At 43.2% G+C, this 27,399-nt stretch overlaps 1 protein-coding gene across 2 annotated transcripts in view; it reads right to left on the reverse strand.

Annotated features, from left to right (window-relative positions):
• Window positions 1-678: 678 nt before the first annotated feature.
• The window catches only part of LOC148012960 (uncharacterized), a 40,607-nt gene continuing 13,886 nt past the window's right edge, over window positions 679-27,399 (reverse strand). For both annotated transcript variants that reach the window (XM_087668182.1, XM_087668181.1), the window contains one exon: window positions 679-974. In XM_087668182.1, the coding sequence (XP_087524308.1) occupies window positions 885-974 (90 nt within the window). In that variant the 3' untranslated portion in view covers window positions 679-884. The remainder of the gene's footprint in view (window positions 975-27,399) is intronic.

Below are 27,399 nucleotides of genomic sequence, written 5' to 3' on the forward strand. Positions count from 1 at the left end.
AAAGGATTAGAGCTTGTGAATTGAAGATGATGGCTAGTTGCTAAGTGTGCTATGCAAAAAAATGACTACAACCTACAACAACACTAATGGCAAGTGAGTAGTTGAAGGATTGTGCCAATAAAATATGGATTCTTTGTCCAATATAAAAGGCAGGAATGGCTTCAAAGATAAGAAATAATTGAAATTTCCACATTGAGTTCATACAAGAAGTTCTAAATGACAAAGTTGCAACACTGAAGAACAAGGTTAATAGGGCATGGAAAGTAATCTTTCTCACAAGTTCAATGTGGAGGATTGTAATCAGTAAGGTCTCCAATAATGACAAAGGAAGGAAGTTCTAGGATATCTTACGTGTGTTCTACACAAATGAAAAAACGTGAAAATAGTAATGTAGTTTAACACTAATGTCCATTTACTCTCAAAAACCCTATGTTTGTATGAAAATAAAAATTGATGTTGTGGCACTTTCAACCCATAACAACCTCGTATTGAAAGAAAGCTTTTGTGCATTTGCTAATCAATGCATGGCACTTTGCACTTGCAAAGGATAATGTTTACACAAAAATATCTAGCATAGCTTCATGACAACTTGGGACCCAATATATTAGAAGAATATTAATAGAACATAAAAACAACTAGCAGTTGGCTAAAATAGAGAGCATTACCATAATTGCCCAACTTCTAGAAATTCATTTCAATGGAATAAGATGATTTAAAGTACCCTTTGTGAATGTATGATAGCTCAAAACATGCCCATATTTATTACATATACATACAAAGAAAATTTGAGCAAGGTCATGAAAACATGGATCTGTACAACATAAGTATCAGTCATAATTACATAAGGGAGAAGACTAACTTTATGAATTCCTACAAATCAACCTCTAAAGTAAAATTTGAAATCCCAACTTAGGAAAGATCCCAAAGATCATTGATTTGAGTGCCTCTATGTTTACAACTTCATTACTTTTGACCTGTTCAATAGAAAATGACAAGAACATAAGATATTAAAAATTGTAAGACCTTTTAAAGTTTTGCTTAGTTAATACCTTAAAGAATTAAGTGTAATCATAGTTTTCTTTGTTTGCAAACTCTTTAAGTATAATTGATAGACTTCTTTTTTCAAGTTTGTCATTTAAAAATTTTATGTACACAAAAGGTGAAGCAACCATAACATTCTACAAATATAATCCAAGCCATTATCACCCACTATAGGAGCTAAAACCAATAACTTAGTACCATATGTTTATGACACAACGGCCAATGAGAAACATTATTTGGATGAAATTCTTCTAATATTGGAATCACATTTTCCATAACACTCCCTCCCTCCCCCACCCCCTACCCCCCTCGCTGCTCGCACCCCAACCCCCTTTTTGATTGTACCTTTGATAGTCATTCACATTAGTTTCCTTCTCATTTTACTTCTATTTTGTATCCTTAGTGAAGGTGTCATTCATGAATATGTGTATGTAAGGTGGCTCCCATAGGTTAGTTCTGGCCTACTAAAGGCATTAATAGACCTTTTCTTTTATTTCTTTTCACTCCCCCTCCGTCTCTTTATCCCTTTTACATGTGTATGCACATGTGCATTTGTGCAAAACTTTGTACCTATACACAATCATGTGCCACTCATGGGGGGTTCACTCATAGTAAAGAAGACATGTCACCTGCGTGCAAGGACTTCTAAAAAACCCCCTATTTATGAAGCTTGTAGGACTAATATATCCCCCTATTTAAGCTTATAAGATATATACATGTATAACTTTTTATGTATCCCCTTTCTTAAATGTAAGTCTTCATAAAACATATACTAACTTTCTTTTTAAAAGTTGGAATTATCCTAAGCAATTAAAAGTATCAAAATGGTCATATCACAAAGTGATTTATGTAGTGGCACTTGGATACCATTGAAGTATGTGTCGCAATGTTTTTGAGTGGTCGTGCCCCCTTACCACATCAGGAGAGAGAGTAGGGGAATCAAACCCCTTTATACTTAAAGTGACTACACCAAGCAGACACCAAGCTCTCTTCGGAAGAAGGGGAGTTGAATCTCTCTACCAAAACCATGGGAGAGTGCCAACTCCCCCCTCCCACACTATGATTAATTCAATAACCCTACTATGTGAGGGTTTAGGTTTTTAACCTTACTTGTCAAGGTCTCTTGTATGCCATGGAGAAACTAATCTATGGAGACAGGTGATCAAATGCATCCCCCCCTTCTTTTTTCCCTCTATCCCCTCCTTAAATTTAAGTTCAATATAGGAAATTAAGAGGGGTCTACCTCTAATCTATATGCTTAAGTGCCCCCTTCCAAAAACCCCCCTCCCTTACACTCACGTGATACCATACAACATCTATAGTGAACCCCCGGGGTGCCACTACAATTACATGTGCAAGAAAGCTTGGTATAATGACATATACAATCATATGTGCAAAGAGACTCATGGATGCAATCTCCTTACAAGCATAACAAGTATGGTTAAATACTTATTGTGCCAAGACAAAGAGTATAACGAGGGGCAGTTGCCATCATTTAACAATTGAATGAGTGGCTCCACATAGATGCAATGTTCATTCAGTAACTTTCTATATAAGCTTTCAACTTGAATATTATCAATTTTGTATGTTTTTCTAGTTTTTAAGGAATTTTTGTTCAGTATACTTTTCCAAACTTTGCAAGTCTTTTGCCATTCAACCTTCCAAAGTGATGGGAGGGCTTGGAAATCCCCAAAAAATGTAAGAAATTTTAGGTGTACAAAAGAATAGGGAGATTGTTGCTCTTTAGAAGGGCCTCTAAAAATCCTTTTTGGTTTTGAATATGAGCAATTGTAATGCTCTACATTGGATCTTAATGTTTTCTTTTAAGTGCTAGCCATTTAGATGCAAAGTGTAATGAACATATTTTAAAAACCTCAATACTATTTCTAGAGGTAGGGATAATGGAAATGGTCTGGACAAACCTCATTCTATTTCTTTTCCACCTTTATAAGGAAAAATGGATAATGAGTCATTTTATGAAGTGGTGCAAGATTTGATTGACTTCATGTGTTTTAACTAATAATGGTTGCATTATGCTGAAAATTTTAATAATGAATAGGGAGTGTGTTCACACACTTACTAGATAATTATTATTTTATGTGTAAAATAGAAGAATATTGGCTTTCTGACATGAAGTTGTCACTTTTATTTATTCTTTTTTCAAGCCCACTTGAAGGTGGAATTTCTAAAGCCATGCTTTGTAGTAGAAAGTTCCACTCATATTTGGTTGTCCATCATCTACACATCTACTTAACATAAAAACTCAAAGTTATTCCACCAATGCACTATTGATTTGGAAATTTAAATAGCTATGAGACCACCACTTGATCCCTAATGTCCAAAAGGCTACATGAATGCTCTAAACTAGGGTTTTGTTCACATCAAAGCTTGGAAGCAAGCTCTAGTATCCTAGATTATGATTAGACGATAGTAGAAGGTAGACCCTAGTGTCTTTTTGTCACCCAAAAACTAGTATATTCCACATTGACCACAAAGCCTTTGATAATGGCATTGGTATGGCAATGAATGTTGTTGTTGAGATGAGAAACGTCTACATAATTAGAAACTTGCCTACCAAACTTGTCTATATGCCCTTCCCCTTGACGATTTCCCAAACTCCATTGCATAGCCTAGGTACCTGAAATTTTGACCTAGATGAATAATCTTGAAGCCTCGTTCTTGCATCCATTCTGGAGGGTCCTCAATCAAGTATATCAATTCATTCTTTGAGGGAACTGATCTTGGAGCCAAAGACCTTTGATTAGTCTCAGTAAACTTGTAACAAATACTCTAGTGAGACTTTCTCTATAGCAAGGATGTTTGTGTTGCAAAGAGTTGGACAACAAACTGGTTTTGCCATTAGAAAGGGTCGAGGATCTTAGAGCTCCTCTAATCTTAAGTTCCAAGTTTTTCATGGCAGCTAATTTTGTCACCAAGGCAAAGAGATGGGGGCTTAGGGGGTACCCCTATTTGACTAATCTATTCGGAGGAAATTGCCCTGCAATGTATTCGTTGATACATATTGTTGCATCGGAAGCGAGGATATTAGATTATAGAAAAATTTACCAAACCCCAAAGTTGCGAGTGTCTTTAGAATGAAAGGCTAGATTTTGCAATCATAGGCCATCATGATGTCATCCTTGCTAAGTACAAATGAGATAAACTAACCAAGTCAATTGCAATCCCTACTAGTAGAATTGTGGATTATATAATTTTGAGAACCAAGAATAGCTAGGGTAAATTTAGTAGAGTAGATTTTCCCCTTCGCATGACACATATGGTTGGAATTGAATCGAGTGTAGAGATATAAAGCATGTGGTGGATGAAAAGCTAAGGATATGGAGACAGAGTTTGATATAACAAATAAAAAGAGAAGGTTTAGAGAAATCATCCTAGTAGTCTGTTCAAGCCATATTTGAGATGATAACCCTTATTTGGAAGGTCTTGGATAGCTAACTCCAAGCTTTAGGTTTTCTCTACTTGCAATCATGCATTACTCTCATGAAGTTCTTATATATTTTGTAAAGTGGTGATGATACTTTCCATCACTGTATCCATCACAACTAGGCAAGATCAAGTATGTAGTCTTGCCAAACGGTTATGAGGGCGATAAGAACTTAGGAAGGACAAGGATTGCCTCCTTACAAAACAACTGATAAGAGAATAACTTGAACAAGAAGAAGAATGTATTTTTTCATTACAAAAAGATGAAGCACAACATTATATTTTATGATATTAGATTGATACAAGACAAGCCCTTGATACAAGACTAGATCAACAAGGACAAGACAAGACAAGAACTAGAGATACATGGCTTGAACTAGAATAAGAGAGGACTTATCTTGTAGGATCCTTACAACTGGTGTTGGCAAGATTGATGAGCTAGCTTGTAGCCCAAGACCCCCTATTTATATTATAGTTGAGGAGGTTAAGGAGAAGCTTTCATAATTAGCAATTGGTGTTCTAGAACCTTTCAAAGTCTAGAACCTTCTTAGAGTATTGTAGAACTTTCTTGAATCTTCTAGAATTTCTAGAAGATAATAGGTTTCTTGGTGTCCATGAAATTTCCCCTTCCTTCTAGTGATGGGTTCCATGAGGAGTAGTGGGGTTTCTTGGTAAGGCTCTTGGCTTCAATGGATGTCATTCATGAAACTCCTTTACTTTAGCAAGTCCTTGGTGAAGATGAGAGGTTGGTTCTCATGTCCGCTCACTAGCATCATAGCCCTTCCAATGATAAAGTATTCAAGCCTACTAATGACAAAGTATTCAAGCCTTCCACATGAGATTCTAGAATCAAGGATATTCTCAACTTTGCACTTTGGATGACCTTAAATTCCAACATCCAGTGGTGGTTGTCAGTTCCTCCCCGTTATTGAGAATGTATGACTAGGACATGGGATTCTAGGCAAATTCTCATGGATTGTGGTAACATGAGATTATGAGTGACTAGATTCACTTGGCCAATGAACTTGAACGACCCAAGTCTTTGATAATCCAACTTTTGGGAAAGGAAAGAAGAATATAAATCTTGCTACAAAAATCAAACTTAATCTTCAATGTTGTAAGTTGGATGTTTTCTATGTTGTCAATCGGGATTGTTTTTATAGCATTCCTAGGCTTGTTGAATATGTGACTTTAACTCCTTATGAATCTTTGATAATTATTTAGCTAGATTCATTGTTGTTGAATTCTTTATTGGGTCACTCATATAAATGCCCATTTTAGGATGTCTTTCATAGTTGGCAAACAATGATGTTTGCTTAGTAGAGGAATGACTACTATTATTGTAGGTGAATTCCGGCAAGAGAAGTGCATAACTTGATGGTAAGTAATTGTACATCAAAGATTTTATTCTAAGACTTGATTTACTTTCTCTGTTTGTCCATCACTTTGAGGTGATTGACTAAAGATAGATTGGTTTGAACACCTAGGATCTTGAGGAAACTTACTTAAAATCTTGATACAAATTGTGGTCCTCGATTTGAAACAATGTCATCTTGTAACCTATCATAATGGTACATATATTCAAGTAAAAGTCGTGCCATGTTTTCACCTATAATTTTCTTATGGGTGGTAATGAAGTGTACTATCTTGGTAAATGTATCAATGACCACATGAATGGAAGCGAACCCCTTGGAGGATAGTAGATTGGTGATAAATTTCATTGATACCAATGACCAAGGATGATTAGGAATAAATGAGGAGTGGAGCAACCCATGAGGTCGATGGTGAGGGACTTTTGTTCTGTTGTATGTATCACATGTGTGTACAAATTATTTGACTACTTTCTATATTTGAGGCCACCAATAATCTCGAGAGATGAGCTCTATTATTTTATTGGCCCCAAAATATCATGTAATTGGGAATTCATGCCTTGTTTAGAGTATATGTAATTGAAGTGATTCATGTGGTATATACAATAGCCCTTGATAATAGAGCAGACCTTCGACTTCTTGGGAGCCTTCAACACTTGTACATATTCTAAAAGTTGAAATTATCCTAGTTTCAAGAGAATGGAATTCTATTGGTCATGAACTATATCTTCTTTTTAAATGTGTAAGATAAGAGCATCGAGACAATGCATATGCTTTCCCTTATTGCTTGCCAGGTTGATATGTTATGACAAAATTAAATCTAGAAAGGAAGATGTTCCATCTAACTAGCCATAATTTGATTCAAGACTTGAGAACTCATAGTACTCTAGATATTTATGGTTTGTAAAGATTGTGATTTTATGGGGTGCCTTCTCTCTAGAAGATGCCTCCATGTTTCAAAAGACTTAATAATAGCCAAAAGTTCCTTATCATGATTTTTATAATTTATTTCAGTTTCAGAGAATTTTCTAGAATGAAAAACCATTGGATGTACTCGGCCATTATTGCCAACTTGGAAAAGGATCAGAGTTGGTATCCCAAATCCTCCTCCTCCACTTAGGCTATGCCTCGTAGCCTTGGATGGACTTGGGAACCCAGTTCACCTCGTCCTGCCAATAATCTGTTGGTTCTTGCCTCCATCTGGTAACTACAATGTTTCTCTCCTCTATCCATCTGTTGGGGAGGTAATTAGTCATTCTGTTGATTCTTCCACCGTCTCCAGGGGTCGAACATGATCCAAAGCTCGTGGATAGTAAAATGACATCTCAAATGGTCATGTCTGGAACTCTCGCTGTCGCCATATAGTCAAATCCTGAGACCAGTTGACGGGATGGGGATCCTCACGTATCGACATCGACTCTTCAGGGAGTTGCTATGGCCGTACTCTTTCTCTCCTTTGGGCTTTCTTCGCAAGCTCTTGCCTTATTCTTTGGGCTGCTACCATGTGTCCAGGAATTTGTGTCCCTTTTGGCTCTTCTGGTGGTAATTCAAGTAGAGGCGGACTGGGCTCTTTATGCTGTTCTTCCTCGAATTCTTGCTCAAAGTCCATCCCCTCTTCTGTGGCTTGCTCTATCGCTGACTGGTCTTCAAGTCGTGGTTGTTACACTTGTCCTTCAAACCCTAGTTCCCTGAGCTTGTCAACGGAAAGGCTGGCTTGCTATAGGTAACTGTATTGTTGTACCGCAATAATACCTATGTTGGTTAGAAGGGTGTGTTTTTGAAGGCCATATCTCAAGGCATGAGATGTCAATTCTAAGTTCCTCTTCATCCTTTCCATTGAGTCCTCGCTTTCAACTTGGGTGACATTCAACACCGTGCTCAAGAAGGCTTATCTCTAAGTGTTTGAGCACAGTTCGACAGCCTCTGCTCTTGATTCTGCGAACACTCTTTCGCATTCACTCGCTGCCAGGGGTTCTATTAGTCCACACACTCTTTCGAAGTTGTGCCGCTCCCATTGCCGTGCCTTCTCTTCCATATTTTTCCTTCCCTCCTTCTAGCATTTGCGTCTTCTCCTTATTGCGGCGGTTCAGTTGCTCTTCTACTATTTTCCTTGTTCCGCAATGGTAAACTGTAGTTGCGCCTTTGCGAATCTCTCTGATATTTCTTCCCGGATCTTCTCAAGGCTTTCTAACTCTACAAAATGTAGTCTTCTTTCTATTATTTCCATAGACATGAGAGCTTTGTGTATTTTCCAAGTCATCTTTCAGCTCCTGTGTGCTTCTTCCTGTGGCATCGTGCCTTTCTTGCTCTAGGACTTGGATCTCTCTTTCTAGTCTTTCTTGCTCCTCTATTTCATACCACAGCCGGAACGCCAGGGCTTCCTCTTGCTCTTGACACTGCTCTTTCGACTCCTGACTTTCTTCGTGCCAGTGCTTCTCCAAGTGAGCGGTCCTTTCCATTAGCTCATCATACTCCTGAATTAACATTTTTTAACTCTTTAAATGAGCTAGTACATCCTGTTCTTCCTCCTCCAATCTTCGCCTCAAATGATCCTCATTCTCTTGAGCTTCCTTGGTCCTGGCATCCAACTCCTCTTTTAGGGCCTTAATCTCTTTTTGATGATCTACGGCTTGCTTGGACACGTTGAGCCTCAAAGCTGCCGAGGTTTCCTTTTCAACGTCCAGCTCTGTCAAGGCTGCTTTCTTTTTCTCTCTGTCCTTGCTCAACTGAGCGAGGAGTTCAGCCACATGCGTCGTAGTCTGTTGTTGGTGACACTGTGAGAGGGGCCATAGTGGTTGATGCTTCCAGCTTCTTCCACTTAGGGTCTTGCCGTGATTCTGCATCTGCTGCGCCTGGCCTCTTTGTTCCTACTTCAGGGGCTATCTCCGCCACTTTGTTAGCTAGGAGCTGTATCATTGCCATTAATTGAGCCATATCCACAATTGGCACTGGCTCTTGTGTCATGGTGGGTGTGGTTTCAGTTGGGAGTGGCACAAGGGAAGAGGGGAGGGGGTGCAGTGGGGCCTTGCTCTTTCCTGCAACCACCGTGGCTATTTCTACACTACCAACAACTCCAGCCTCATGATGCGGGCTCAGTGGGCTCATCTCTCCCCCTCCATGGGTCTCTTCCACGGACCTGTGAGTTGCCTCTGACAATAGTCAGTTGCTACAATGATATATCAAGCCTGTGAATATTGGGCCACAGGACTAATGGGTTTGATGAAGTCAATGTCCCATTTCTTGAAAGGTTGTTGTGCTATTACAGCTGCGTCACGGAATAGTGTGGGCCACCATAGTTGAGACTGCAGCACCTTGTGGGCTATCGTGTCTCCACTAAAATGCCCCCTAGCGATTCCGACGTGTGCCTCTCTCAACATGTCGTGCATTTCATGTTGGCACATACACCTGTGTACCAACCCATCTTGCCCTAACCTATAAAGTTGGCCAGCAATCAGCTGATAGGGTTGGATCTTCACAATAAGCCTCCTAAGCTTGGCCTTCTTGGTAGGTCTTTTGGGTAGACCGTGTTCGAGCATGTGGATGACATTGTCAGCCTAGTATGGTGTTAAATCAGCCTTGAATAATTCCTTGTCACTGGAAGGTGATGCACATCTAGAAGGTTGTCCGTTATGCCTTGTCTAGTAGCTTTACCTATGGGTATGTGGGACATGTGATCTGCCATGTAATGTTGTTTCCCTTTGCATACAACCACAGAGAAGTCAAACTCTAGAAGAAGCGATAACCATCATGTAATGCGTCCTGTAGCTTAAGGCTTGTTCAGTAGATAGAGCAATGCTTAATGGTCAACAAGAAAGGTGAAGGGTGTGGCCAAAAGATAATGTCTGAATTTCTTAATGGTAAACACCATGACCAACCCCTCCCTTTCCGTAGTGGAATAGTTCATCTCCATGTCAGTGAGTTGCCTACTAGCAAAGCTCACTGGGTAATCAAGGTTGTGTTCGCCAGGTTGGCATAGAACATCTCCAATGGCAAACTTAGATGCATCTATATGCACATGAAACATTCTGGTCCTCCAATCCGGGGCTCATAAGATGGGTGCAGTGGTAAGAGCCTTTTTCAATTCTTCGTAAGCACGTTGGCATTCTTCGGTCCACTCGAATACAATTAGCAACTTGTACAATGGTCTTGTGATTAGTGCATAATTCAGAGTAAAGCGTCGATAGTACCCTGTGTAACCTAAGCACTGAACACCCTTATAATTGTTGGGTGGTGGCAAGTCGACAATAACCCTGATCTTCGAGAAATCAGTGGCGATGCTGTTCTTGGACACCACGTGCCCTAGGATGCATCCGTGTTTCACCCAAAATTTGCACTTCAGGGGATTCAACGAGAGATTATAAAGTCGACATTGCTTCAAGACTGCTCATAGTTTCTCTAAGTGTTCTGCCCAGCTAGAGTGTACACATAGATCGTCCACAAACACCTCTAGCTCACGTTTGAGCATGTCTTTGAAGATCATGCACATCAGGCGTTGGAAGGTTGCAGGTGCGTTCATTAGCCTAAAGGTCATAACGATTTAGGCGAATACCCCCCACTCTATAGCAAAGGCAGTCTTGTGCCTATCATCGGGGTGTACTCGCACTTGATTGTAGCCCGAGGAGTCATCCAGAAAACTATAGGCTTCTTTACCTACCATCCTCTCAAGCATGTGCTCGGTGTATGGCAATGGGTAGTTATCTCTCTTTGTAGCGGTATTGACTTTCTTGTAGTTGACGCACACTCGAATTTTTTCATTTTTCTTCATAACGATCACTATTGGTGATACCCAATCCATATGCTCTATTTCGTAGATGAATCTTGCTCTCATGAGTTTATCAATCTACTCTTTTACTACATGGGCATGCTTTGGATTCATGGGATAAGGGCATTGTTTTACAAGGACATCGTTAGGGACCATAAGGATGTTGTGGGTCATAACCCTGGGGTCGACTCCCTTAAGTTCATCAAGAGACTAGGCAAACATGTCTACATACTCTCGTAGGAGAGCAACAAGGCTAGCCGCCTCATCCTTGGTCAGGTCGTCTGCTATGAATACAAGTCGAAGCTTCTCACCTTTCCCTGCCAGGTTAACTTCCTTGACCTTGGCGGGTCCTTCAATAGGCTCACTGGACTAGCCCTGCCTCTTTGCTTCGAGCAAGACCACCACTCTGTCACCTTTCTCGAACTTAGTGAAGCATTTGGGTAGGTCTTGCGGTTTCTTCTGTCATTCTGTGTCTGACTCTTTTGTTCGTTTCTTTCTTTCCTCCTTTAGCCGATTGCGCCTTAGGTGGACTGGCAAGTCCCCCTTGGTGTGTTTGGTTTTGGATGGCATGGGTATTTCATGGTCGCTCTCTGTACTGACTTCAGACTCCAAATTGAACTCACAGCCCCTCACTGGAGGAAGGAGTCTCCCCGGGTGGTCGTAGTTCAATAGGTGCATCTGTCCTAAACACAGGTACCACTCATGGTTGGGCAATTCCAGCCTACTCATAATCCACTACCCCTATGTGTTCCAACCAAGAGCGATCGCAATCCAATCTCATAACTCCTCTCTTGATCTCATATGCATTCCTTTCTCGGGGCCTGGAGTCTACTCTTATTTGCTCTATCACCCTTCCATTGGTATCGTACTCCATGGTATCCATTTCCTCCTCACTCTCCTCACTGATGGAGGAACAATCCTCATATTCATTGTTAGAACCATCACTCCCTGACTACTCATCATCTCCTGGGCCCTCCTTTCTAGCCTCTTTCTCGTCAGTGATTAGAGCCCAATTGTATAGCAAGTTCACGTCATGAACTTTGGTCCACTTCCACTTGTGCTCACCCACGAGGTCTCTGAGGGGCAAGAGATTAGCAGAAGGATTCCCCTCCAATCAGCCTATCAAATACTCTAGGGTCTCCTAGAGTTCTAGCTCATCATTTGGGACATGGAAAGTGATTGGTTTGGGCCGACCACATGCACTCCTTGCCATCATGAAGAGTGGTATTGAGTGTTCCTCATCTGGCGTGCACATGGCTTGTGTGGCTTTCTTATACTTCTCCGCATCGTCTGAGAATGGGAGATTGATGGTTGCAAGGACATGCATCCAATCTCACTCATCCTCAGGGCAGGGGATATACTTGGTCAGCGGCCCATATGATGTGGTTGGTTGTGTCTTAATCCTCAATGTGGCTGAGATGGCATCTAGATCAACAGGTGTTGTCTTCCGAATATCCATCTCCACCCTTACTACTTCCTTCTGATTCCCTAAGAAGATTAGACCGTTGCCCTAGTCCTCGATGACTCGTGCATTCCTCATCCAGGGTCGGCCTAGCAGGATGTCGTAGTCCACTCCCTTCATAACAATGAAGTGTATAGAGAACTAGACACCTGCAATCTTCACTGGCCAATTCTTTAAAACTCCGAATGGCCTTACCTTCATTTCATTTGCTAGTGTGACATTGAACCTAGCAGTCTCGATGGGAGGGTTTCCCCAGGCCTGCAAGATTATGTGGCTCAAGACGTTACCCTACACCCATGTCTACGATTCCTTTCTGCGTCATGTCTCCTAGGGCCAGGATAGGTAGCACAGTGTGCATCTCGATGCCCTCCCAATAAGCATTTACATGCAGAGATTTAGGCACTGAGTGCAGCGTCAAGCTCGGTATCTGTGTGAGTGCATCATGCTCATATAAGTTAGCAGCAATCTGCTCAATTGGTTCCTCCACCCAGTTCTTTAATTCTAGCCAAAGCGTCACATGTTGCCTAAGTAGATCTCCTAGGCTCAAGGTTACTAGGGTGGTTACTAATGTCGTGAGGAGGTTACTTGTCATTTGTCTCTCCTCCATTCCCACATCTCTAGGCCATTGATCTTGGGTGTTTTGCTGGCCCATGGCTCCTAAGCTTCTCTTGGGTGGTGCTGCCCGTAGCATAGGTGCATCTCTTGAGCTTGGTCAAGAGGGTAAGACTAGGGTGCTCACACTAGAGAAGTCCTTAGTTCCATCTTCTATGATGGCCTCAGCATCCTTCAGGTTCTCTTGGGCTTCCTTTACCCACTCCTTGACCTTTTCAGTCGCTTCTAATTGGCACTTCTGGTGGGGGTACTCCCCTACCTTAGCACTCCCTTTCTCTGCTATTTTCAGAGTGGTGGTTTCAGCCTCAGCATCAGTTATCTTCCTGCCACTCACTAGCGTCGTCTCTCCCTCAGTTTTGAGAGTGATCTTAGCGATGATTTTCCTCTTTTTCTGCCAACGACTCTTCTTTCCTATTGAGGCAGCGTCTAGGTTGTTAGGCCCAGGCAATGATATGCCAGCCTACCACGTTTGTGCACGTGTCATGACATGCAGTGGGATGGGTGTATCCTCGCTATCGAATGTCTCAATGCCAAACAGCCCCAAAGGTACTAATGGTACATCGCCTGAGCTCAAGGACGGCTTTTGTCTAGGGCATTCCTTGGAGAGATGGGTGATGCCGCACTCGGCACATCTAAGATCAGCTCTCTCCCTATTAGCCTGCTCTTTTTCTAGGCATCGTGTCGATATGTGACCAGGGTGACCACAAGTCCAACACGTGACTAGGTCTTGGGTTGGCCCTGAAAAACCTCTGCCTCTTCCCCCTCCTAACACCATCACCAGCACTGGTTGATAGTCCATGAGGATCAGATTACCCTCTTCATCATACACGATGTAAGGGTTCACATATGACTCCTTGTCATTGGGCTCTTCCATGTAGTGGATGGGAACATCCCTCGGTGGATGTGCCACGAAGGGTCCAGGAGGTCTGGGTATGCCTGTGGGATTGATCTCTAATCTAGGAACGGCCGGTTTTGCATCATTAGGTGCTGGAAGGGCCAATGGGGCTCCTCTTTCGAAGAAGTTAGGTGGCCTATTCCCGTAGTATGGTGAGTTGTACTGCTGAGCGTAAGGAAACCTTCTTGGCAATCGACAATGCATTAGGTTGTGGCCAAACCTTCCGCAATTTGCACAAGGCCTGGATCTTGGATCCTGGCACTCGGCAGGGATGTGGTTGCCTCCACAGTGCACACACTAAACATGCGGTCTAGTGGGTCTCTTTACCAACTCCTGCAACCGTGCTAATTCCATCTTGACTTCCACTAGCTCTTGGTCTTGTGTCGTGCTCTTGCCCTTATTCTACATGTCAGGGGATGATCTCTCGCCATAGGTGGCAGCTTTCTCTATGGTTCTTTGGCTAGAGCCATCTCGATTCGAGCTTCTAGCGCTTCTCTCCCTAAGCTGGTCATCTACCCTTATTGCCTCATCGAAAACCCTAGCGAGCACATCTCTCTGCAAGCTCGAGTTTCTTGCTAGTGCCTTGTAAAGTTCCTCCTTGCGAATTCCGTTTATAAAAATGGTAGAGACCACTCTCTCGTTTGGTCATTCGTTGGTAGGGATTCTCTTAAATAGGCTACATACAAGAGTGACGTAGTCTCTAATGTCCTCCTTGTCCTTCTAACTGACATTCATCAGTCGCCTATGGGTTGTCCGAATACCCTCTCTTTGAAAATCTCTTGATGAAGAGATCCTTTAGGTGATTGAAGTTTGTTTGCTCTACTATGTCTAGGCTGGTGTACCACCTCCTTCCCTTATCACCCAAGGAAAGCTTGAAAGCCTGCGAGCGTTGGGCGAGGTCCGTGAGACCGTTGCCTTTGCAAACCTACTCGAATTGCTCCACGAAGCTATAGGGGTCGTTGTTGGTGGGCTGATACTTGTCCAATTGCTTTGCCACTGCAGGGATCTTGTTGTGGCTTTTCACCCCCTGCGTGACTTCTAAGCCTGTGAACAAAGAGGTGGCTAGCGCAGTTGCACTCTGTTCTGCAGCTGTGTTGTCTATGAGCCTCTTGGTGACAAGCTCGCTCAACATCAGGTCTACCTCTAGCTCCCTTCCCTCTCTGTGTTTGGCCCTATCGTGGCCTTACCAGCTCTAAGGCTAGAATGCATCGTGTCTCGTACACCTCTAAGTCTTGCCACAATTTCCTCGTCCTTTGCTCGCGGTTATAGGCCGTGGTGCTCTGTAGCACTTTCCTAGCTGCCTTCATCTCTTCTCCTCAAGGCTCGTAACTACTTCCTCGATGGGTCTGCCATGGATCACGATCCTTGTTAGCCGTTGGTCGACCATATGCTACAATTCGATTGGGAACTCGCCCAAGTCCAACTGGTCATCCTCTTGGTCCGCTCTGCTCCTGACATTTCTGCAACCTCTCGCTCCACTCGGTTGTCGATCAGTCCAATCAGCTCGAGTAGCGACTTGCCCTCAATCCTGTCATCTTCTAACTCTTCGGGGTCTTCAGGGTCCTATTAGCCGGGCTCTATGGCACCCAACTACATCTCAGGGTTTGCTCCTACTGGTGGGTTCTTTGAATTATTATGATTCTATGTGAGTTCCTTGTTATTGAAAGTAGCTATCAACTTTATTCGCACGTGTGCCTAGTGCTTTCTAGTGCACAATGCCAAATCAGGCTTTCTCCCTAGTGCTTTCCAGTGCACAGTGCCAAATCAGGCTTTCTCCCTTTTAATGTACTTTAAATTACGAAATTAGCGTGGGGTGCGAATGCAAAATGAACAATACAATTCTTGATTTTTCCCCTTTTGTTCGTAGCCTAATATGGCTCTAAGCGCATTTCTTGGATGTCCTCTCATATTGTCTAGGGTCTATGATGCACACTCTATACCCCGTCAAGGCCGGATTGGAATCAAAGGGTCAGTTTCACCTCTAAGTCTCATCTGTTCTATGGCCTGCTACTAGAGGTTGACTCTGGGCTGCACACGTGTGGTTTCTCCAAATTTTGGCTTCTGAAAGCCAGATCAGGTACTCAGGGATGTTTGGGGATTCGTTCAGAGTGGCGTTGGCCTTAAGGAGGTGGCTCACTTACCAGTTTAAAATGTTTTGCCCTCGTGGTCCGATTCCCAGAATCGGACAGTCCGATTCTAGGTGGTTCGACTGTCCAAGTCGAACTGTCCGATCGGACCGGGTGATCCAAACCTAGTCTTGGTCCGGACAGCTGGAGTTGGTCCGACTGTCTGACGGCGGTCCAATCGGACGGGTGGGTCCGAGTCTAAAATGGGTCCTATTGCCATGTGGCAGGGTCCAACTGGCAGAGTCAGACAGTTCGATCGCATAGATGGTCCAATTGGACCAGGTGGTCCGAGTCTAAGGTGGTGCATCCGATCGGACCACAGGTGGTCTGACTAGCAGAGTCGGACGGTCCGTCTCCGAGAGTTGGATAGTCTGAGTGTCCAATTCTGGGAATCAGACACCTGCAGCCTGGTCCGACTGTGTTTGTCGTGATGCAGTTGCGAGGACGCGAATGATGAATGCTACGCGTGGGGGTCCTGGTACAAGCTCCAACTTTCCAGATCAAACAAGCACAACTCAAAGAAGGTCAAGGAATACTTGGAATGGCTGGGCGACAACAAAACGACTTGATCGAATCCATTCTGAACTTGCACTCACACACACTCTCTCAAGCTCTCTCTCTCTCTCGATGTCTGACTATAAAACGAGGGCTCTCTTCACCTTTTCAGCCTCTTATTGCCCTGCTCAAGTCTCCTTCAACCTTATGGTTGCCCCTCCCTCTTTCCTTGGTCCTAATCCTATCCAAGCGCAATAAAAATAAAAAACTGTGGTGGCTGAGGTTGATTTACCTACTTGCCTACTCAACAACAAACCAAAATACTTACTTGTTTCGAAGATCAAACCACCTAAATCTCCTATCTATCTCAAGCACCGGTTTGGGTTGAAAACCCTACCTCTATGCTCGATTCGAATCGTGCGGCGCTCAAGGCTCAATTCTGTCAGTCCCGGCAATGGAACCAAAATGAAGGGAGTTACAAGCTCAACCCCCGAGACCTATGGACCGCTTATTGGTCAAGTGTTTCAAACTGAGCGGCCATGGCTACCTCGCACATAGCCGACGTGCCCTCCCTACCTGGGTGTAGTGAGCTTACCTTGATGCCCGATCAAGTACTCTCCTCTCCCATGCACACCGATAGCTCCACAATCCTTGAGGCAAGCTCAAGAAACCTCAATCCCTTTCCAACAAGCTTCATCCTCCATAGCGTGTGAGATAAGAGAAGAGTAGAGAAGAGAAGAAGATGAAGGGAGGAGATGGGGAGCTTCTTCTCCTCGGTCCCTCACTCTCACACACTCACTCCCTCACTCCCTCACACTCACTCACTCCCTCTCTCAAGCACAAGTAAGAAGGCAAGAGAAGAGTAGAGAAGAGAAGAAGATGAAGGGAGGAGATGGGGAGCTTCTTCTCCTCGATCCCTTACTCTCACACACTCACTCCCTCACTCCCTCACACTCACTCACTCCCTCTCTCAAGCACAAGTAAGAAGGCAAGAAGAAGAGAAGAAGAAGAAGAAGCTTTTTGCCACACACAAGAATGAGCTTCTGATTCACTTTTCAAGTTTATATACATGCCCTACTTCCCACGGGCGGTCATCCTCAATTTTTACATGGCCGGCCATGGACTAGGCCCTTTTTCTCCATTCTTTCACTTCCTAGCTACTCCTACTGCCCTTCTAAGTTTACTATGTGCATAGGAGGGAGCCTGGTGCTCTTTTACAACAATTTGAGAGCGCCTTTGCATTTAAAGGTGTGCTTTCTTGCTTTTAACTCCTTCAGACTTCGGCGGCTGTGCCTTGGACTTTTGGAGGTTGTTCCCATGCTTTTTGGATTTTTTTCGAACTTATTATTCTTTTGGGCGCCTTCTCCATGCCTGCCCTATGCCTTTCCCTGCTTCTCAGATTTTTCTATTTTTTCGTTTTTTTTCTTGTTGTTGATGTTACAGTAAACAAGTTTTGGAATCAAGGCAAGTGGATAAGAATTCTTAATGGTTACTTTATTGATCCTCTATAGTTAACACATGTACAAAGAGAGCCATTCTTGTTGTTGATATTGGAGCTCTTATTAATGACTCCAACTATCATCCAAAACCCTTAGCTAGATTCTCATCAATATATTTTCATAGTTCTAGCAATCCATCTTGAGATAGCTTAGAGATTGGGCCACAATATGATTGAGCTCCCTTATGGTACTCGATATGGCACAATCATAAGGTCAATGCTCATGAAGCATTTTTGCTTTCTATTTTTAAAAACATATTGATAATCATGATATTGGAATGAAAGAGCTTGCATGACTTTGTTAGTCACACTATTTCGGTTGGCAAAACATATATAGAATACTAGAAATTTTATTGGTTGCTCTCACATGAACACATTTTCCCTACACAATGTAAGTTGGTCTTGCATTCTCTCTTTTGGTAAATCATGCTAGCCTCGGTCTGAAATTTTTAATTTTCCAATTGATCTTGGGATTATGTATTTCGAGCCAAGGTAGACCAATTATGACTAGATTGCAATGGCCAAACTAGGAGCTCAGATCATGATAGTCTCAGAGGAGCGATTGGCCAAATGGCGGTCTCAAAGAGACCCAACCTATGTGGCACCAACTTCCCTTCGAGTGCTGACTGCCATTCGAGGTACAAACTTAGCTGAAAGTAGCCAAGAGAACTCTCTGTCTGATAAGGTTCTCATTGAGGAGGAGTTACATGTTGCTAGTAGACTCGGACAAGGTTCCATGCTACTCGATGTTGCAAAATACCTATCGGTATTGAGTAAGCTGCCATGAGTACTAGATGCGTGTGCCACACTCCAGTACAATCCGGAGTTCTACAATTGGCTTTTATCCTCGTGATGTGACAAGGATTCGTAAATATGTACATAAATAAACAATGAATTTTTTGACCCTGTATAGACAATATCAACACACACAAGCAATGATAGTCAAGCGTAGGGAGAAGAGTTGGGTTCAACAGGCTAAGCTCCTCAAGTCCTCCTCTCATCACACATTTAGAAGTCGTGTGACCATTACCGCCTCCAGGTGGAGGGCATGCGACCCTCATCCCCACCATAGGAAGCTCTGACCAACATCTTTGAGGGTGTGGATAGGGTACCGTCCCTTCCTATGCACCTTTCCCCTTATGATCTATCCTTTCGAGGATGAGCCCTGCCCCGCTCCCTAACAACCGGTCCACGCAACTTAGAATAAGCCAAGATCTGCTAATGGTTGGAGGCCAACCGAACATCATCACAGGGGCCATCCCTCTACTACAACCACTGCATGACTCATCTCTCCCCTCCTCGTTATATGCGCTTGATAAACCACTGTATAATCCCTTCCATGCGAATGGTTTTATCGTGTATCAAAACCTAATCCTTGGTTCACATTTTTCAGGTCCCCCTACATGGAAGACATGGAGCACCCAAGGTAGCTGGCTTGCAAAGACGCACTCTGCCGTCGAAGAGAACATGTAGCACAAGCTCCTCTGCCGGTGCGCTACGTGCCTAGCCTCAAAAGGTATGCAAAGAAACGAGGTCCCAAGCGACATCGCCTCGGACGTAGGCCGAAGAATCCCCAGGCCAGGGGAATAGAAGCTCAAAGAAGCACACAAGGTGTGGCAACACCGGTTGCGCAAGCCCCCAACAGACGCTCGGGCACCAGGTGCTTGAAGGCAGAAAGGGCAGCTTGAGACAAGGAAGAATTCGATGCATTGTTCAAAAGCATTTTGGAAACGGTGGCAGCCAGAGACTACACCATTCAGGTCTCGGCTGACATCTTCCCTGCCCAACCTCACAGGAGCCCCTCACCAGCAGAGTCTCAGTTGCCTGACCACCTGGACTCACCCCGCCTTGTGCAAATAGAGTAGCTCCTATGATATGCAAGCAACTTAACAAAGGCCATCCTGCCATAAGTTTTTGTCTTTTGAGGGTTAAAGGGGCAGGCTCCCCACTTGTACACACTTTCCTTACCTATTGCTAATATATGTCAAGTCTTTAACAAGCACCGGAATGGGCATCGCAATCAGCATCATAGGATTTTGAAAAAGTAACATCTTGACATGATTGCATTTGTTCATTGTACTTGACGCATGCGACTTGCATATACTCTCATGAAGTGACAAGTGGATGCAAGATGACACAGGTTTTCGTGTGAACGTGTTCAATGCCCAAGTCATCACAAGACCACCAACCTCACAAAGCACCGCGACAAAACCATGCTGTCGAACGCAAAGAATCACCCTTATGAGTGTCCACATCGCATGATCCAAAGCATAGTCATGGGCTACACTGTCTTTCTGGGTCAAGCTCTACAGTGGCTCATGATAGTTGGTACCTCAATTGTACCGACATCACGTGTCACAAAGAGGTTTGCAATATCTCAAGTGTATCTCCCCATCGCAACAACTGCTTCTCTAACAACGAGGCTAGGGCACAATCATCACTGTAATATCCATTTCCTGAGCCTTTGAAGCTTGACATTTCCCAACCCATTGAAAGGTTGATAGCCTCAACATATTGCAATGGTTGTACTCAGGCAAGTCAAAAAAAAAAAAGCATAAGAAAAAGAAACAAAAAAAGAAAACAAAAAAGGAGAAAAGAAATGAAATGAAATGAAAGGAAAAAAAAAACGAAAAGATAACAAGCACCCATGATCACACCACAGCACCTAGGGGTCCTCAAATTAGGTGCGTCCCCAGTGACCTTGGTCGGCTGGCTCCGTTCCTAGTCCTCTAGCCCCTTAGCATCACCCACAATTGTTCAGGGTACACCAAGGGCAGGACATACCTAGGGAGCTTGTCTCGCCTATGATTAGACCTATCACCTTGACCCATTCACACGATTCCCTCTTGCACTCTGCCTTAATACCATTGCAATCAATTGTGGTAAGCATCGCACGAATGGCCATGAGAAGTACACTGTCCTCATCATGCAGGTCCAATAGCTACCAACTACTGATCGTGCAGTGTCCTTGTGTTCAATGATATTACTTTTCATGGCCATTCGTGCAATAGTTACCACAATTGATTGCAATGGTATTAAGGCAGAGTGCAAGAGGGAATCGTGTGAATGGGTCAGGGTGACAGGTCTAACCATAGGCGAGACAAGCTCCCTAGGTATGTCTTGCCCTTGATGTGCCCTGAACTATTGTGGGTGATGCTAGGGGGCTAGGGGACTAGGGACGGAGCCAGCCGACCAAGATCACTGGGCGCACCTAATTTGAGGACCCCTAGGTACTGTGCTGTGATCGTGGGTGCTTCTTATCATTTCGTTCTTTTCTTTTTTCTTTCTTAACACAATATTAGTGAGTTTGGGAATCTCCCAATTCTCATTTTTTGAATACTAAAAAGGTGGCACCTGGACAACATGCCCATAAGTTTCTCAAAACCATATAATGTGACCTGTCATTGGAAAGTGCTTGAAAAATGGAATCTATTGAGCTATAGAGCACTTGATTTGGAGTTATAGTGTTCAAGTTATGAAAAATTCAAAGATTAGACCACGTGTCCCAAACTTATGGGAAATTCCCATGTTTCCCAATATGGTGTTTCTTTCTTTCTTTTTTTCTTTTTTGTTTCTTTTTCTAATGCTTTTTTCTTCTCTTTTTTTTTTTGACTTGCCTGAGTACAACTATTGCAATATGTTGAGGCTATCAACCTTTCAATGGGTTGGGAAATGTTAAGCTTCCAAGGCTCAGGAAATGGATATTACAGTGCTAATTGTGCCCCAGCCTCATTGTTAGAGCAGCAGTTGTTGAGATGGGGAGATACACTTGAGATATTGCAAACCTCTTTGCGACACGCAATGTTGGTACAATTGAGGTAACAATCGTCGTGAGCCCACTATATGATGTTTGTTTGGCCTCCAACCATTAGCAGATCTCAGCTTATACTAAGTTGCGTGGACTGGTTGTCAGGGAGTGGGGCAGGGCTCATCCTCGGAAGGATAGACCATAAAGGGGAAAGGTGTATGGGAAGGGACGGCACCCTGTCCACACCCTTAGAGATGTTGGTCAGAGCTTCCTATGGTGGTGATGAGGGTTGCATACCCTCCACCTGGAGGCGGTAATGGTCACACGACTTCTAAACGTTGTCGTATTGCTGTGCATTTGAGGTGTGAAATCCACCTAAAGGTTGTGTGTGGGATTTGATACTTTGTACATATTTAGTTGTTGTGATTATACTTTTGTTCTGCGTAGGCAGTATAGTGAAGAGGGTTTGGAGCAAGAGGAATTTATCAATAATGCTCTGGTTGACATGTATGCAAAATCTGGTATGCTTGGAAAAGCCCAAGAAGTATTTGACAATATGTCAGATCAAGATGTCGTATCCTGGACGACACTTATGACAGGATATGCTGAACATGGCTGTGATAGAGAAGCATTGGAATTCCTTGATGAGATGACACTCAATAGCATCGGTCAGGATGCTATTACTTATGTGTGTGGCTTGAAAGCTTGTGGCAATGTGGAAGCCATAGAAAGAGGTCAAGAGATGCACTTGGAGGTTACGAAGAAGGGATTTGATAGAGATCTTATTGTTGGCAGCACTCTGATCAAAATGTATGGCAAGTGTAGCTCACTTACAGATGCACAGGGCGTTTTTGACAGGTTGCCAAGTTGAGATGTTATGTGCTGGAATGCTTTAATTGCTGGCTATGCTGAACATGGGCCTTTTTTGGGAGGTTTTGAAATGCTTTCGTGCAATACAGCTGGAGGAATTCTCTCCAGATAATTGCACATTCTCTTGCATCTTGAAAAGTTGTAGCCATCTAAGAGCAAAAGACCAGGGCAAAGAAATGCACGTAGAAGTTGCCAAGGTGGGACTTGAAAAAGATATCTTTGTTGGGAGTGCTTTGGTGGATATGTATGCAAATTTTGGTTTCCTATTAGAGGCACAAAAGGTCTTTGATCTGTTGGCAGTGCGCGATATTGCGCTATGGAATGCACTAATTACAGGATATGTGGAGCATGGACCAGTTCAGGAAGCACTAAAGTGTTATGACCGAATGCAAACAGATAGTGTTTTACCAAACACTGTCACGTTTGTCTCTATCTTGAAAGGATGTGGCAGGATCGGAGCTATCAACAAGGGGTCGCTTTTCTGGTAGAAGAAAGACTTCTTTTTGGAGCGCAATAAATCTGGCAGAAAGAAAAAGCTCCTGCGATTATAGGCTGAAAGGCTTTATTGGTCGCGGAAGAACAGCTCTAACAGGTAGGGATGCTTGTACATGGAACTCAATGATTGGAATTAGGTGTTCGAGAGCCCACGAAATCAAAATGTTATGTTGTGGAATGCGATGCTATGGGGATACGTTGAACAGAATCAGCAGAAAGAAGCCCTTTGGCTGTTTGAGCAAATGATTCAGCAAGGAATGCTACCAGATAATGGTTTTGTACTTCCTATCATAAAAGCTTGCATTGGCATGAGAGCATCTGATGAGGCAAGATGAATTCATGCGTATGTTGTGGGAAAAGATCTGGAGGCAGATGCAGCTGTAGGAAGGGCTCTAGTAAGTATGTATGCCCACTTGGGTAGTGCAGAGGATGCTCGGCTTCACTTTGATAAGTTGCCAATGATGGAAGCTGGTGGGCGATTGGTTCGAGACCTGGATCGAGGTCGGGGAAGTGGTAGAGCAAGCAACAAGCCCGACAGAGTGCAGGATGATGACAGGAATGACTGTTAAAGTCCAGGAAGAACTTTACTTTGAGAACTACATGAGTGACCCAGATGCACCTGGATCTACACAAGTTATGGCTTCACAGAATGATAGATCCCGCAGATTGAAGAGGCCTGGTACTGCTGATGATGCTGGTGGAGAATGGTTCAAGGACAGCTGGGGAATGGAATAATATACCTCCTGATTATGCTGATGATGATGGCGAATTTTTGAGAGAATTCGAACTAGAAAGAAGTTGTAGTCAAGGGAGGATTGAAGCTCCTTCTTCTCAAATTGTTATCATAGAGGGCATTTATGCTTTAAGTCTGATTGTGCCCCAGAAGACATCATACAACAAGTTTCCGAAACAGTTTATCATATGTATAAAGCTTTCATTGAACCAGACCTGGAAACAGTGCATATCACATGAAGAGCAATTTAGAGAAGTTCTATCCTTCATACACACTGAGACAATAGAAGAGACTTAAGATATATATCTTTTGCCATCAGAGATGGGAAGAGATAATAGGACAAGCTAGGCAGAGTGTTGAGTTTTTGAAAGATCAAGAAGTCATTAGAACGGTGCTGAATATACTTCAGACAAATACAAGTGTTGCAAGCTCCCTTGGATCGCCTTTCCTTACACAAATATCACTTATCTACTTGGATATGCTGAATGTGTACAGGATGTACAGTGAATTCATATCTAGTAACATAGCAGCAGAGAGTTTAGACCAGACCCTGACTGGTTCTATACACTTATGGTATTGTCAACTGCACTTTTCAATAAGCCAGCCTTCAAAAACCTTGTATACAATGGTCTAGTTCTTGTTGAGAATGGGAAGGTGTCCTTTTACAACTTGTAAGCGCAGGCTTTCCAGAGTGTGGCCATGAATTGCAAAATCCTTGGCAAATTGTTTGTGAATACATCTCTACTGCTATGATTTTCAGAATAGAGGGATCAACAATGTGGAACTGATTCAGTTTCTCCTTGAACTTGGATTTCATATTGTTGGGAAGAATTTATTTTTGAAACCTTGTACTTCTCAACTGTGCACGGCTTTGAATAGAAAATATCTAACATAGGATGATCAATTGATCCATCTATTATCACTGATATCTCTTGTTTTAGAACTGATCTTCTATCTTGAAATTTGTCAAGGTCTTCTAAAGACGCGACTTTGCTTTCAAAAACCCTTCGACATCTTTGGTGAACCCGACGTGAAAGCGTCGCAGAAATTTCAGGATGGGAGATACTTCAGCATCATTTTCAGCCTCTTCTACAATTCCTGCTGCGTCCTCTACTTCAGCTCCATTATTGACTGCTGCGTCAAGTACTTCAACAGATGATCTAAAGCAGATTTTGCAGAATATGTCCATGTATATGCAGCTTCAAAATCAGCAGACACAATTGTATATGCAACAGCAGCAGCAATTGCATCAACAACAGTTGTCTCAGCAAAGCCAACTATATTCGGAGCAGGAGAATGCAAATAGCGCAACTAAGGCGATTGAAGCAGTTGAGAATGAGAAGAAGCTATTTGATGGCCGTAATGTTTCAGCATATTTGAAGACATATGAGATCAAGATGGGGTTTTTTGGAGTTCCACCTGGACTTATGAGTAAGTATTTCTTTCGTCTTGTCACACCCGCCTTGAGGGCAAAAGTGACTGATCTTTTTATTCAAAATTCGCATTGGCAAGATTTTAAGAAGGCCCTGAAAGAAGAGTATTTCCTTGAGGACTTTGGTATGGCTACACGGCGGTCATTCCGAGAGTGGGTCTACATGCCAAACAAAGGTTTAGCTGCTTCAGAGTTGATTTGAGAATTTGAAGAGAGGTATAGTCAGCTTGATGCCATTGAACAAAGAGCATTGGATGTTGAAAAAGTTGAGCTTTTCTTGCAAGCTGCAGATCCTGCTCTTCAGGAAGAATTGGGAGAACTTCTTGAGGATCGCACGAAGCCTATGGGACTTAAAATAGATCGGCAAGATGCCCAGGATGCAGTCTCGACTTTGACCAAGAGGAGGATATGGAAGACCCGCCTACAGAATGGTTCTATGACACCAACATCGTCTTCTGCTCCTATGCCTGCTTCTATCCCTGTTATTTCTTCTCCTCCTCAGCCAGTTTCTTGGCCTATGCCAGTGCCTACTGTTTCTACTCCTCCTATTCCTCCTGTTCCACGACTGATGCCTGCACCTTCTGCTCCAAAACCATCTGCTCCATCGGTGCCTTCCTCTCTTGATGACATAATCAAAGGCATAACGGATTTGACACTGGAGTCAGTTAAAGCAGAGTTGGTGGGAAAATTGAAAGAGCAGTTTGCTTCGACTGCGCCTACTATTTCTTCTAGTGCTCCTACTGCACCTAGGAGTGCTCCTAGTGCACCTAGGAGAGATCGGAGATGTATTTGGTGTGATAGTACGGACCATCAGCATTGCAAGGATTGTGAATCTTTTCAGGATGCAAGGAGAAAGAATTTGGTATATTGGGGACAAGATGGTAAGATTTGGTTGACTAAAACAGGAGCTCCGCTTGCTACCAACTTTGGTAAAGGTAGAATGAAGAAGTTAGTGGATGACATGGCTGCGCGTACTTCTTATGTGACAGCTAGAGGAGATGCTTCTGCATATAGAGTCCAGATTGAGAAGGGATCAGAGAATCAGTCAGCACTATGGACTTATGCTATGGAGACTGCAAACAAGGGAAAAATTCAACAAACTATTTTGACTAGTGCAGGCTCTAGCATCAGATCTGAGACAGGTTGGGATTTGCCTGTTGACAGGTACTCTATTTATGCCTACTTGGCTAAACAAAGAAGGGATTTGATAGAGATCTTATTGTTGGCAGCACTCTGATCGAAATGTATGGCAAGTATAGCTCACTTACAGATGCACAGGGCGTTTTTGACAGGTTGCCAAGTTGAGATGTTATGTGCTGGAATGCTTTAATTGCTCGCTATGCTGAACATGGGCCTTTTTTGGGGGGTTTTGAAATGCTTTCGTGCAATGCAGCTGGAGGAATTCTCTCCAGATAATTGCACATTCTCTTGCATCTTGAAAAGTTGCAGCCATCTAAGAGCAAAAGACCATGGCAAAGAAATGCACGTAGAAGTTGCCAAGGTGGGACTTGAAAAAGATATCTTTGTTGGGAGTGCTTTGGTGGATATGTATGCAAATTTTGGTTTCCTATTAGAGGCACAAAAGGTCTTTGATCTGTTGGCAGTGCGCGATATTGCGCTATGGAATGCACTAATTACAGGATATGTGGAGCATGGACCAGTTCAGGAAGCACTAAAGTGTTACGACCGAATGCAAATAGATAGTGTTTTACCAAACACTGTCACGTTTGTCTCTATCTTGAATGGATGTGGCAGGATCGGAGCTATCGACAAGGGGCCTCTTTTCTGGTAGAAGAAAGACTGCTTTTTGGAGTGCAATAAATCTGGCAGAAAGAAAAAGCTCCTGCGATTATAGGCTGAAAGGCTTTATTGGTCGCGGAAGAACAGCTCTGACAGGTAGGGATGCTTGTACATGGAACTCAATGATTGGAATTAGGTGTTCGAGAGCCCACGAAATCAAAATGTTATGTTGTGGAATGCGATGCTACGGGGATACGTTGAATAGAATCAGCAGAAAGAAGCCCTTTGGTTGTTTGAGCAAATGATTCAGCGAGGAATGCTACCAGATAATGGTTCTGTACTTCCTATCATAAAAGCTTGCATTGGCATGAGAGCATCTGATGAGGCAAGATGAATTCATGCTTATGTTGTGGGAAAAGATCTGGAGGCAGATGCGATCGTAGGAAGGGCTCTAGTAAGTATGTATGCCCACTTGGGTAGTGCAGAGGATGCTCGGCTTCACTTTGATAAGTTGCCAATGATGGAAGCTGGTGGGCGATTGGTTCGAGACCTGGATCGAGGTCGGGGAAGTGGTAGAGCAAGCAACAAGCCCGACAGAGTGCAGGATGATGACAGGAATGACTGTTAAAGTCCAGGAAGAACTTTACTTTGAGAACTACATGAGTGACCCAGATGC

Source organism: Lygodium microphyllum, chromosome 26, assembly GCF_053477565.2.
Source record: "Lygodium microphyllum isolate KBCC chromosome 26, Lygodium_microphyllum_v1.1.10, whole genome shotgun sequence".
NCBI classification, from domain to species: Eukaryota; Viridiplantae; Streptophyta; class Polypodiopsida; order Schizaeales; family Lygodiaceae; genus Lygodium; species Lygodium microphyllum.